Below are 14,600 nucleotides of genomic sequence, written 5' to 3'. Positions count from 1 at the left end.
TATATCTGAAAACCAAGATAACATACCTTATTAACCTAAATGAGATTTATATACAGTATATCAAGTGTTTACATTCTAGTATATGGGTGCAGAATGATTCTAAATACTCTTCCATGTGTTTATTGTATTGACCAAAAAAGACACAATTTCATCAGATTATCGGATTATAGATTATTAAATAATCTATTAAGTAGTAAGTGGCATCTCAAGGCATTAACAGGAAATGAGTGACCATCCTATTTGTTTTGGAGCCAAGTTTTGAACATCTGTGTGATTGGCTAGCGTGCCAAGTGCTGTCACAAAGTGAGTACTGGTGATAGATGTAGCCAAATTCAATCATTAAGATATTTCTATAGTCCGATCAAATCCAGGACCAATATTATTGGATAGTCTGAAGAGGCTTTCTATAATCCGCAAAATGCATTGATCATAAACATCACTTGGAAATCAGAATCAGATAACAGGCCATAGCTGGATTAAACAAATCCTATATAGACTGGTCAGCTGCGCATACAACCTTACTCTGATGTGTGTGGCGCTTCTCTTTAAAAAAGACAGGAACATGTGGATGATGTATGTATAAAAGTTATAGGTCCATCAGCCATTAAAAAAAAAGCTAAATAATTTTTTTTTTTAAATTATTTAAGTATGAGCTTGTTTTTTTCAGTCCGTCTGGAAACAAAGACATTTATAAGATCCTGGGCAGCTAAAACGAGCACTTGAGAAGAAATCTTTCCGAAAGTTATGGGGTCAGTAAGATTTCAAAAAAATATATAAATAAAAACTTAGCAATGTCCCATTAAATGAGTCAGTAAAGCGACAGTAAAGACTATTATAATGTTACAAAAGATTATTTCAAATAAATAAGTGCTTCTTTTTGAACTTATATTCATCAAAGAGTCCTGAAAAGCATCCTGGAAGTAACTGGAGTAATGATGCTGAAAATTCAGCTTTGATCACAGGAATAAATTATATTTTGAAATATATTAAAATAGAAAACTTATTTTAAAACGTAGTAATATTTTACATTATTACTGGTTTTACTGTATTTTTGGTGAAATACTGACCCCAAACATTTGAACAGCATTGTCTACATACATTCCTGTCTAAAAATGATTTTTACACAGTACCTTTTACTAGGGTTAAGCAACTCTAAAACAGATAAAGCACCAAACTACTCTGATTACCTCTCCTCAACTTCATTCTCCGGTAACCCCTAACAACAGCAACCGATCTGTTGTGTCACTTGTACGAACCTGATTATTGTTTCAGCAGTTCGCTACTGCATTATTTAGTGCCATCTCCCCCCGTGATTAAAGCGAAAGTTCAAAGCCATGCTAATGAAGCGATGAGCTCGTAGACAGAGCTGAGACGAGCTGGGATAAAATAAGTGCAGAAGCCTCTGAGGACGAGACCCATGCCACTCTCTAATTGATTTCTCTTTCCTGTGGAAGCTGTCTCTCGTATTAAAGTGGAGCAGCTGCGCTGTCATAGCTGATGACCTTTTCTGAGGAGATGGGTGTAGGGGAATGATTATGGTGATGAAGATGCGGAGGAGAGAGAGAGAGAGAGAGAGAGAGAGAGAGAGAGAGAGAGAGAGAGAGAGAGAGAGAGAGAGAGAGAGAGATAGAGAGAGAGAGAGAGAGAGAGAGAGAGAGAGAGAGAGCGCGACGGAGGAGGAAAGAAAGATGGGAAATCTGTTTAAACAGATTTCTTGATTTAATTGAGACACTAAGTGATATATTCTCTAACATTTGAGGAAAATTGTTCGTAGAAGACATGATGAAAACAATGAATGAAAACAAGCCTGTGAGACACAGAAAAACAGTTCAGTATATAGAAGTGAATCTTTTTAGGACTGGATTTTCCAAAAATTTCCAGTGGACAAAATTACATGAAACATTAGAGATGAGTTTGGAGCAAATGTTCAGTACAAAACATATTTAACAGCATTCTGTTCCACCTCTTATTGCATTGTGGGTTTTGTCTCTGATGTTTCTCCTAAAATTACTGATATATATTATATATACATATATTACTGCAGTCAAGTCGATGTATCGTGATTAATCACATCTAACATAAACGTATATATATATATATATATATATATATATATATATATATATATATATATATTTAGATGCATGTACTGTATGTATGTGTGTATGTATGTATATATACTGTATACACACACATATTTTACACATATATAAAAATGAACTTTTTAATCGTGATTAATCGATTACACTGATATATATTGAATTGTTCCTCTAAGGTCATTTTTAGTTTAGAAAAGATCTCTAAAACAAAGAACGGATCAGCACTGAGACTCCAGCAGAGATCAGAGCACGACAAACCCTGCAAGGCCACAGGAAATGACCTATGAGCAAAGCATCTTTCACTAAAAAGAAACTATTATAATTCTAACTTCAAAAAGTTCTTGTCCTCAGGACAACAATGACTACAGGGCCTTAAGATCCAATGTAATGAAATCTTTGGAGACGATTATAATTGAGAGTTGTGTAGGGAAGTGGAGCCATCCTTAGATGATCAATATAATTTTTTATATAAGAGTAACCGTGGTACTAATGATGCTATTTGTACACTAATGCACCATGTTCTGAAGCATCTGGAAAGTACAGTTACATATGCTAGACTGCTTTTTTTTTTATTTTAGTTATGCGTTTAATACAATTACCCACATATCCTGCTTGAGAAATTAGTTAACTTAAAGGGACATTGTGTAGGAATTTCTCCCATCTAGGGGTGAAATTGTATTTTGCATTCAAACGAATTGTGCTCTCCAGCGCCTCGCTTTTTCAAATGAGTGTTGCATCTACGGAAGCTGTTATGTACCAAAAAGCTATGACAGGATGTCTTCTAATAGCACTTTGTCGAGTTTTTGGGTAAACAGGTTTGTTATTTGTGACCCTGGATCACAAAACCAGTCTTAAGTAGCACGGGTATATTTGTGGGAATAGCCAACAATACATTGTATGGGTCAAAATTATCAATTTTTCTTTTATGCCACAAATCATTAGGATATTAAGTAAAGATCATGTTCCATGAAGTTATTTTGTAAATTTTCTACCGTAAATGTATAAAACATTTATTTTTGTGAGTGAATGCAGCACAATAGCGAACATAAATGCACAACTTTAAAGGCGATTTTCTCAATGTTTCGATTTTTTTGCACCCTCAGATTCCAGATGTTCAAATAGTTGTATCTCTGCCAAACATGGCCCTATCCTAATAAACCATACATTTATGGAAAGCTTATTTATTCAGCTTTCATGTGATGTATAAATCTCAATTTCAAAAAAATGACCCATGTGACTGGTTTTGTCATCTAGGGTCACATTTCAAATAAACTGCAACTTGACACAACGAACAAACGAATGTTACAGTATGAATTACTGACTGTGAAAAACATGAACTATTGTAATTAGTAGTCATGCCTTCTTTATTCGTTATATTTTCTGAAGTACGTGCATTGACACTTGTTTTTTGTAATCTCCGGTCACATTTCCTTTTACGTTCAATTTTGGACTTTTTTGGCGACGCGGATTTCTTGTCCTGTGGCTCGGCATATGTATGGTCCTCCATTAAAAATAATAGTGCAATGCAGCCTTTTAAACTTGCCGGGGCAGTGACAAGCGCCTCTCACTGCTCTGCTCCTCCGTTTCTGCTGCTTTCAGTTACGTGACGCTGGCTCTGAACGAAAACGCATTGTGGAAACGCGTTGGCCTAGTACTTTTTGATCCTCTCTGGTATCATAGTTTTTCAAGATGGCGGAACTACATGGAAGCCTCCGTGGACCTACCCGTCACATGTATATAAAGATAATAAATTCTCCGTTATAAGTCAGATATATGAGTATAAGTCAGATAATTGGCAGAGGTATTTGTACATCACTGAGGACATATTTATGAAAAAAAAATTGATATTAGATAATAAAATACCTAAAAAACTACACATTGTCCCTTTAAAAGTCATTACTTTCTTGATTCATTGGTATCATTTGTTTTTAACAAACAGGACACAATAAGTGAAATTGAATTCTGTGTTGTCTGATGTCGAAGTAAGTGGTACAGGGGCAAGGTTGTGTAAGCCCACCATTTTTTGTTCACTCTTTACACAGATGATTGTGTTAGTCAGCAATCAAATCAGTTTGTAATAAAAAATTTCTGAGTCTAAAATGACTCTATTAACAAGAGATTATATAATTGTTGACTATAAAGCTGCCATGGAAGTGTGATGATCATCACTAGCAGATTAATGTCAAGAAAACTGAAGAGGTCATCATAGACCCTATATCAGTGGGGGATAGGAGCTCTATTGTAGTACAATGTCAGACACATTAAACAGGTTGTGTCTTTTAAATACGTGGGGGTACACATTAATAGTAAGCTTAAATAGCACACACATGTGTCGATTGTCTGTACAAGGTTTCACCAGCACCCACATTTTTTAACAACAGTACGATTATTTGGAGTAAGCAGCATTTTTAAGTAAATATTTTATAGAGCTAAAATAGAGTCTGTTTTTCGACATGGAATGTCGTAGACATCATTTGGTTTGGTAGCCTAACAGTCAAAATAAAAGCTCAAATAATTAATTTGGTGGCAGGGAAGATAATGGGAAAACAGACACCCCGCACCTTACAAAACATGTTTCAGCAGTCCATGATTCAGCAGGTATGTTGTAGGTATGTAGGTATGTGTGTGTGTGTGTGTGTGTGTGTGTGTGTGTGTGTGTGTGTGTGTGTGTGTGTGTGTGTGTGTGTGTGTGCGTGCGTGCGTGTATGTGTGCTTTTTTATATATATATATATTTTAGCAATTTATAAGTTAAAATGTTTTTATTTTAAGAATTATTGGGGGGGGGGGGGTTAAGTTTAAGTGGTAATGTTTATATGATGTATATATGATGATCAGCTTCTCCAAAATATTAAGCAGCACAACTGTTTTCAACATTGATAATAATCAGAAATGTTTCACCAAATCAACCCTAGAATCATTTCTAAAGTATCATGTGAGACTGAAGATGTGAGTAATGGCTGCTAAAATTGTTTACTTTACCATCACAGTAACAAATTACATTTTAAAACATATTGAAACCAAGTGTATGGTTATAGTTTCACATTTGGTTATAAAAAAAAAAGTTTGAAAAAAGGGGGGACATTTTTTTTATAAAAAGCAACTTCTGCAGTTGTTCTCAAGCTGTAGTTGGCAATAAATAAAACTGTGGACCTAAATAAATAAAATGACTGACAAAGAGCACCAACGCTGAGTTATTTGAATGATAAATTAACTCATAACAATGAACAGATTCTGCTAACGTTCATTCGTGATAAAGTTTTTCTGTCGTCTCATTTCAATAACACAACTGACAGTTATGCAACAGTTGGTTCAGTTCGTGTATTAGCAAACAGTGTGGTTCATTTCAATTAAATATTAACAAAACAGTCTGGCATCTAAATTATCAGACTATTTCAATATAGAGGGTATAACGTGAATAACAATTGTACTAAACTTAAACCTGTAAATACTTGTGTTGAGGTTTCTAGCTGGTGCACAATTTTTGTTGATCAATGTTGAGTTATCCGCTACCTGAAAAAGTTTAAGAACCACTGAACTAGTGGCACCTATTCTTTCAAAAATAAAAAATAGGTAAATAAATAAATAAACAAATAAATAAATGGGACACGGTCCTGAATGGGACTTTACTCTGTCATTCAGGTTTTAAGCTCCTGATGTTTTAAGCTTCTTGGCATGGGTCGATTCTCATCTGCTTCTACAAAGAGCAATGCAGAATCCTGTAACCAGCTGGAATTGCAACAGCTAATTGTTGCCAAATCTCTTCCAAATCGGCTCAACATGACAAATCTTTTTAAGCTCAACTGCGATTTAGGTTTTGGCTCTGATGCAAAATAATGGGGTCACGTTAGATTGCATAATTGCAATACATACATTCTGTAAGGTGTCCTGAAACTGGGATAGTGAGGAGAGCTGGGACTCTGAGTGATACAGGGACAGTCCTTTCCGAAGTGTCTTCAGATCGCCCACGTTTCCCTGCTGTAGAGAGAAACATATGTGTCAAACACAGATTCATTTGATAAATAGAAGAATTAACCGCAAAGTTAAATCAGACACAGAAATCTTTCAGTTCCCTAGATAAATCAAAACCAACCAAGAAGAAATACAATGAACAGTATATGAAAGACATTTTACAGTAGAAGGCAATCAAAAGGATTCATTGAAGAAGAGAAAGTTCAATAGAACAACATTCAATTGCAATTGAAACACTTTGTAACATTATACAATTATTTACTGTCACTTTTGATCAATTTAATGCATCCTTATAATAAAAATATTAATTTCTTTAAAAAAAATCTCACTGACCCCAAACGTTTGAACGGTATTGTATATGTGCAGAGAGATGAGAAAACACAATCAGTGTCCAGACATAAAGCTTATGATGTCATGAAATGCCAGATCACTTGTTTTTCAAAAGGTCATAAACTTTGCATTTGTACTTGCATAGCAAACAAAAATGTATACGATGCATAAATCCTCAATAATAAAGGCAGTGATTTTTAACCTCTAAAATATAAAATATGAGAAGCCTTACAATAAGTTAATTTAAGACATGAGCTCACTTGTCATCTCTGGATGTGTAAAAAATAAAAAATGAAGTCAATCCGTGCAACTAGAAAGATCCAAGACTGAGTGTGTGATTACAAGATAGTAAGCTATCAAACCCTTTTATCTAGTCTCTCTGACCACTAGTTTAACCAATACAGGTTTTTCAACCTTTCCTGACCTCTTCTCACAACACCTGACAACTGCAAATCGCATAGTTCTTGTCAGATGAACAATGATAAAGTTTTAGCAGTCCAAGCAAAATGAAACCACAGGGACAACCACTTCCTCTATCAATATGGGCATGAAACTGGATAAACAACTGTTACGATCCGTAATGTAGAATGTGCTGCCTTCAACATATTTGATTAAAGGAAAAGCAAAACCTCTGCAAAAAATGTTTGCGAATGAAAAATTGATAGCGGATGGCACGTGAGATCATTTCCTGAGAGGTGATCTGAGAAAAGGGTAAAAGGCAAAAAAGCAAAACAGAAAGTTCTGGAGCTGAGAGGTAATGTCAGTCACGCTTCATAAATAATGACCTAAGAAATTTAGCCAAAAGGCACCTGTCCGCAAAACTCTTACCGCTGCATATTTGAGTGTCACAGGCCATGAAATAATGAAATAAAAATTTCGAACATCCCTCAGCACAATGGAGAAATGAATGAATATTCCATAATAAAAGCATCTGTGTGTGATTATCCCCATTTTGAACTTTCTCGGCCCGTATTTTGATGGCTGTTGTGTTCAAACAGCTCACAAAGGGATTACTGGAGCTTAATTGAGGCTGTGAACTTGTTTCAGGGAAAAAGTGGATTGTTACAAAAGTTTTCTGTGAGTGTCTACGTGCGTTAGTTGTGAAACCGTCCAGCATGTACTAATAAAAGTTCTGCTAAGAGAACATGAGACTGCAGCTAAACCCATAGTTGTACTGAAAGGGTCTGATATTTCTTTTATTTTTTAAATGAACATTGTTAAAAATTCAAACATGATTCAACTTCTATCTATCTATCTATCTATCTATCTATCTATCTATCTATCTATCTATCTATCTATCTATCTATCTATCTATCTATCTATCTATCTATCTATCTATCTATCTATCTATCTGTCTCTCTATATAGTTAAGTAAAAGTTATACTAGTCAAAAGTTTGGACACATTACTATACTAAACATTACTGTAAGTTCGAATGAATTCTGAAGGATCATATGACACTGAAGAGAAGACTGGAGTAATGGTTGATGAAAATTCAGCTTTGGATCACAGAAATAAATTATATTTTAAAGTCCATTGTTTTAAATATAATAAGACACTTCTTTCTGAAACACTTTTTAATAAAGTAATGTTTCCAAACTTTTGACTGGTAAACGACTCAATGAAAAGATAAAAAGACTGGAGTGAAATGAATTCCTTTCTGCTCACAATGTTTTACAAAGCATGTATAATTGAACACAGGTTTGACCCATGAATGAGATCCCTGGCATGGACTGATGACCCTGAAGGTAATGACATTCTTCTACTCTTAAGATCTACATTACGCAGCCAAAGGCAGCTTAATATCTGGTTTACTACGTGCTAGAGGAATACAGTGACAGAGTTATAGCTAAATGATTGTTCTAAAGTCCCATCAGCTAAAACCCATTCTATGAAATGCACATATTTCTTATAGTAACAGCAAGAATGCCTTGATCAGCCATTCTTGAAGGTTATCGCGCACAATATAATACAGAACAAAATATACAATACTTGCAAATTCCGAGATATCTTTCTTCAAAGAATTGAGTTATCTATGGAGGCAATAAAAAGAAAAAGCAGCTATATCCATCATCAGAGAAAGACAAAATGAAGAAGTATGATTAGAATATCAGAGATGAGCGTATGCAATTAAACTGACAGCAACTAGTCGCAAGTGCCGTCTATAAATATTGAGATGGATGTGCTATCTGTGTCTATAAATCTGGGCTCGGAAAATGGGAGATGAAGACTGTCTGAAACAGAAAATTGTTAGTGACAGATCTGTATCTTTGTCTCATATAACTGTCGGAGCTCCAGGACTTTTTGTTCAAAGCTCTTACAGTGTCATAAAACAAAATCAGAGTCTCATTTCAAGCTTTGAGATTCAGCCACAGTTAAACATGTAAGTGTTGTTGCAATGAAATGCACTTCAGGAACAAGATGTAATTAAAAACTACATATTTAATGCACTTCTTAGCCAAATTTGTGAGCTGATCACCTGAGCTGTGAAAGTCATGTGATTAAATTGGTAAAATATCATCCCTACTATCTACCTCTTGTATTAAAATACAACAATCTACAACACAAACACACATAAAAGTGCAAATACTACTCTGCAGGAAGCCTGAAAAAAGGGGCCCAAGCTTACCACATCATGCTCACATAACCACACTCATTTTTAATTTTCATTATATTGCTGATCATGTGCTGTGTAAGCTACACTGGGGCAACATACTTTTAAACATCAGCTCTTGATTAAAACCCTCAAGCACACTATTATAATGCTGCACTGCACACCAAATCCATAAAAGACTAAGACTGTACATGGTTGCAAAACAGTTAACAAAGCATGTTAAATTTTTATCACATAAAGGGGTCCTATTATGCCCTTTTACGAAGTATTGATTTTGGTTTTGGGGTGTACTAGAATATGTTTTCATGCTTGATTGTTCAAAAAGGCATTATTTGCACATATTTAACATTATTACAGCTCCTCTCTTCCCAGTCTGTCTCAAACGTATTGTTTTCGATGAAGCCCCTCCTTCTGAAATATATAATGTGCTGTGATTGGTTAGCTGGCCCAGTGTGTTGTGATTGGCAGAATGTGTTTGGGAAATGAGACGCCCCTGCATAACCACAAACTCTACTCGGATGTAAATATTAACGATGGCGTCAATTTCAAACCAATTCAAACCCTATTCAGACCCTGCACCTGTTAAGCTGCAAACCGACGCACTGGCGAAGGCTAAGAGGTTGCAAACAAGAGGATTGTGCTGAACGGATTTCATGCACAGACTTTGCGAGCACAGATTTTACAAGACATTTCAGAGTGGAATATTTTTTCATAATTTGCCTCTAGATATGATGTTGTCCGCCATTTAATCATATTTGTTGGAAAACTATGGTAATACAAACAGTAATCGATCACTACACCATGGCTTACAAAAGCTACAGTAAACACTATATCAGTACTGTAATATTAGTTAGCAGGCTAGCGGAGGCAAAGTTTTGCCCTGTGTTTACATCACAGCTATCATAGCATAAAACTTATAATTGGAACTGTTAATAGAAAACACAACTGCAAATAATAAGACAGTATGTATGTATAGTTATGATCCATATTCATAAACAACAGATTGCGGCGACAAAATGGGTATGGCTACATCTTTCAGGAGATACTTTTGTGCGTATAGCCTGCATTGTACTCTGTCTGTCAGCTGTTCTCCATAAAATGTGCAGCGCAAAGACAAACGTTGTCATTGTAATGTCCAGGAACAGTTTTAAAAATAAATTTTAACCACTCATCAAGTTCATCAGCAAACAAACTTGCAAACAAACAAATGATGATCTATTATTTATTATTCCTATTATTATTATTATTATTATTATAGATCTACATGACCACTTTCCACTCTTTCTGACCGTTAGAATTCCACAGGCTTATTACTATAATATGTACATTCTGTATGCAAATGATCCTATTATGATAAGCTAACCTCTGAGAGCTGGCCTGGGAAGGAAGCTTTTATGTTTTCATTTTACGTACATTTCCATCACATTGCCGGCGCATTAGGCTCTTACCTGGGATAACAATTGCTTGTGGTCATCCTCTAAAATGCGGACTTTAGTCTCCAGTTGGCGGATGTAGTTTGAAGATGAATCTGTACAAAGAATAAAGGGGGGGGGGGATCAAATTAGAAAGTTTGATCATAGAACATACATCCCATACACTACAATTCAAACATTTGAAGTCAGTAAGATTTTAGTAAAAGATGTCTCTGATGCTCATCAAGGCTGTATTTATTTGAACTTTTTTTGTCCATTTTATTTAAATTTATTTTATTTATTTGATCAAAATACAGTAAAAAACGAAATATTGTGAAATATTATTATAATTTAAAAACATTTAAAATATTTCTTATTATTATCAATGTTGAAAACAATTTAATTGTGTGCTGCTTAATACTTTTGTGGAAACCGTGATACATTTTACAGAGTTATTTAATATATAGAAAGTTCAAAAGAACAGCATTTATTTGAAATAGATTTTTTAAATTCTAAAAGTCCTTACAGTCACTTTTGATCAGTTTAATGAATCCTTTCAGAATACAAGTTTCCTTAAAAACAAACCAACAGTCCATTGAGATCATGCCAGTTAATGAAATCAAGATGATCTGCAGTTCTGTGTGGCCCCTGATTTTTAATCTACATGCAGCTTGTACGATTTTTTTTTTTTACCCTCCTCATTCCTCAAGTTTCTCTAAACATAATTTCTAATGTTATGAAAGCTGGTTTACTGTGAAAACTCCCTAAAGTTATTTGGTCATCCCAGAATCGTAGTCATTTTGAAATGGTGCTGCTTTCTATTATGCACTGACATACAATACCATATCCCAAAATGCACTGCAGCTACATAAGTTAAATAGAAGACATCTGTCAAAGCAAAAAAAAGATGTTGAAAGACAACGTTTAGCACAGTTCACATCCTACATGATCACATAAAGGCTTATACTTTAAAGAGCTCATTTAGACAAAGAAATCTCAAATCAGGAAATCTACATTGCCTTTGACACACAAAAGCTGCTTTCATTTAAGCCGTCCAACGTTTGTCTCGAACATAATCAGATGTTAGAGTAACTAGAAGCACTGGTAAACACACTGATTTCATGTCTGTGAAGTAAAAGCCAATGAATCAGGAAAAAAAGAAAAGTTTTGTCATAGTGGCAGAGGGGTATATTGAAGTGTCTGGTCTTGTGTTTATGCTGCATTCCCAGCATGCCTTTTATGACCTTTTGGTGATGGAGGATCTGTTGGCCTGAGGAGATGCCAAAAGTGTGTCTGTCTTGTAATTTTACTTTTGCAATCCTTAAATATCCATTTTCAAAACCCTCCTGAAAGAGACCAAGACTTGCTTAGTTATCTAAACATACTGAAATATCTGAATCCAATCATGTCAAGTGGCCAAAATAAACCCAGACAGGGTGATCAGGACCCTGAAACAAAGCAGAAAGGTTTTGTATGAAATTAAATTAATTAAAAAATTAATTTTTACTTTTATGTGAGATTAACAATAATACAACAATACTGGGAACAATAATACAATTTAGCTGTCATTATGCAAATATATTTGCTTGCAGAATATAGGGCTATTGACCAATCAGAATCAAGTGTTCCAGAGATTCTTTTTAAAGGGTAACTAAACCCTAAACCAACTTTTTTTAGTTAATGATCTGTAAGAATGGGGCTTTATTAGTGCTGTTCATTGATTCGAGTAACTTTTTTGACATTTGGGTATAAAGTGTTTTAATTCTACAATATATGGTGTAGAAACGTCTGAGTGGTGCCCTCTTCAGGTTTAAAGGTGGCTACTTCAGTTGAATTTTCCTATTGGATGTTTGGGGTGGCAGGTGACGTAAGCGGTGGCAGGTGACATAAGCAGGTTCCAGCTCACCACGCCCTTGGTACGAGCTACCACGCCCTTGGCAGTATAAAAACAATTTTTTTTAGTCAAAACCACTGTTTGTCAGTTTGGTTTGAAATGTGCTGGGGACAGAGACTCATTCAGAAAGGGAATTTTCAGAAGTGCTGGGTACAAACTGTGCAGCCTCTCTGCTCAACCCGTAAATAAATGCATCTATCCGCAAAATTTGTTTGAGTTCTTAAATGTGGTAGATCTTTTGCCAAGCGTGTCAGAGGTTACGGGTTGCAATTAAACTGAAGTTACTCTAACTCATCATAACTGAATATGTTCATCTGTGACTACAGTCTATATCAAGCAGGGACACGTTTGTGTGCATTTTATTTTGTGATTTCAGTCTCCACAACGGCGATAGATTGAAGAGCACGTCCAAGTGAAGACTGCGGGAGCCACAAGAGAACACTGTATCCATGACAGCAGCAGCAAACGAGCGCTCAGCTTGATTTCAAAAACAACACATTTTAGCGCTAGATCTTTTATTTAATAGCGAACTAAATGACTGCTCTGGTAGTTAACTTGATGTTTTATTTATTTGTATTAGGTTACAGTACATTCGTGCCCCAATGTTTCCGCTCAGCCCCACCCTCGGTTCGTCCCCTTTATTTCAGCTGGGCTCTGCCCACTTTTCAAATATTGCCAGTGGGTGGAGCCAGGCTCTGACCAGTGGTTTAGTTACCCCTTTAAGAGGATCTCCTACATTGCTTTACATTTGCAACTTTCTTTAGTGCACAATGTTGCTGTTTGAGCTTGAAAAGGCGTGCAAAGTTACAAATCACAAGTCCACTTCAAAGGCAGTTATTCTCTATATCAGTAAACACTGTTTCTGAGCTCCCTGAAACGCCTCGATTGAAGTCTTGAGTTCCCTATCAGTCGGTCACTCTCTACGTACGTCGAGACTGACGAATAGAAATCTCGCTAGAGAGGCCAATCTACTTTGAGTGAAACTAAACAAAGCCAATGCACATTGGCGTGCAATCATTTGCAACAGCTGTTCAGCCACGCAGCGCTGTTATATAATGAGTAGCATGTGCGATTGCACTACGGCTTTTTGCTGAGGAACCGAGCACTTGTGTTTCTACAGCGTGTTTACAAGACGAGCGAGCTCTCACAGGACCTCTCCAGGCTGGAGCGGGTGATTAAGCGCGGCAGCGTGATCAATCTCTCTCTTTCTCTCTCTCTCTGTCTTTTTTGTTTTCTGTTGAGCAAAAATCAAAACGTTTTTTTTATACCTGGTAAGGTGTGCCGTGAGACCGCTGAAAGGATATTTTCACGGCTGGTAAGATCGCCAGCAAGAGAGACAGCGCACGACAGGTGCACATTCCTGTCTGTGTTCGCTGTGACCATTCCCTGCGTGCTTCAGCACCAAGGAGAGCAGTCCCTAAAAGAGCTTACACTGATAGAGCGCGTCTTTTTAAAGATGTCACTCTACCTGTGTGTTTCTGGATGCGGTCGTTACCTGGAATCACGGGATGGTCACGAGCGCTGTATCGCGTGTCTGGGCATTGAACGTGCTGAGGCAGCGTTCGTGGATGAGTTATGTACCCATTGTGGTAAGATTACCATCTCGGAGCTATGGTCGAGACTCTCGTTCCTGCAAAGGGGCGGAGTCCCTGTGCCTCCGTCGCGATCTAACCCTCCTCTGAGGGTCACTTCAGGCGGTAGTGCTAGTGACCTGAGGATCACGGTTAGCGTGCTTCCTTCGGGGAACCAACCCCCTAGGAACCCTCATCCCTCCCACACTCCGCAGCCAGTAGAGCCACCAACAGAACATGCTGGACCATCTACGAAGTGTGTACCAGACGTTTCCTTTGGCGCTCCCCATGTTTGCTGTCGATCGCTGCATCGGAGGGTGGGTCAGACTTCTCTGCGGATGACGATTCAGTATCGCTGCACTTCAGGTGTGGCAGCAGTGCCCGAATCGGACCCGGAAATGATGGCCATGATTTCCCGGGCCGCCAACAGGATCGGGCTCGTATGACATAAGCCACCCCTCTTATCACCTGTCGCCACATCTGCTGCGACCCACCGGGGCAGCCAGCTCATCGACTCGGCTCCTCAGCAAAAAACTGAAGTGCAATCGCATCTCCTGCTCATTATATACCCGCACTGCGTGGCTGAACAGCTGATGCAAATAACTGCACGCCAATGTGCATTGGCTCGTTTAGTTTCACTCGAAGTCGATTGGCCTCTCTAGGGAGATTCCTATTCGTCGGTCACGACGCCCACCTCTGTTCCCTCCTTGA

At 37.1% G+C, this 14,600-nt stretch overlaps 1 protein-coding gene across 2 annotated transcripts in view; it reads right to left on the bottom strand.

Annotated features, from left to right (window-relative positions):
- ccdc85ca (coiled-coil domain containing 85C, a) overlaps window positions 1-14,600 on the bottom strand; it is a 55,609-nt gene that overhangs the window by 16,783 nt on the left and 24,226 nt on the right. For both annotated transcript variants that reach the window (XM_077239223.1, XM_077239222.1), the window contains exons 2-3: window positions 10,461-10,540; window positions 5,971-6,075 (exon numbers count right to left, since the gene is read on the bottom strand). In XM_077239223.1, the coding sequence (XP_077095338.1) occupies window positions 5,971-6,075; window positions 10,461-10,540 (185 nt within the window). The remainder of the gene's footprint in view (window positions 1-5,970; window positions 6,076-10,460; window positions 10,541-14,600) is intronic.

The sequence above is a fragment of the Siphateles boraxobius genome, unplaced genomic scaffold (assembly GCF_051911475.1).
Source record: "Siphateles boraxobius isolate OS27281-9 unplaced genomic scaffold, OSU_SipBor_1 22, whole genome shotgun sequence".
NCBI lineage: Eukaryota > Metazoa > Chordata > Actinopteri > Cypriniformes > Leuciscidae > Siphateles > Siphateles boraxobius.
The sequence above is the reverse complement of the archived record's forward strand: the minus strand, read 5'-3'. Positions and strand labels throughout refer to the sequence as shown.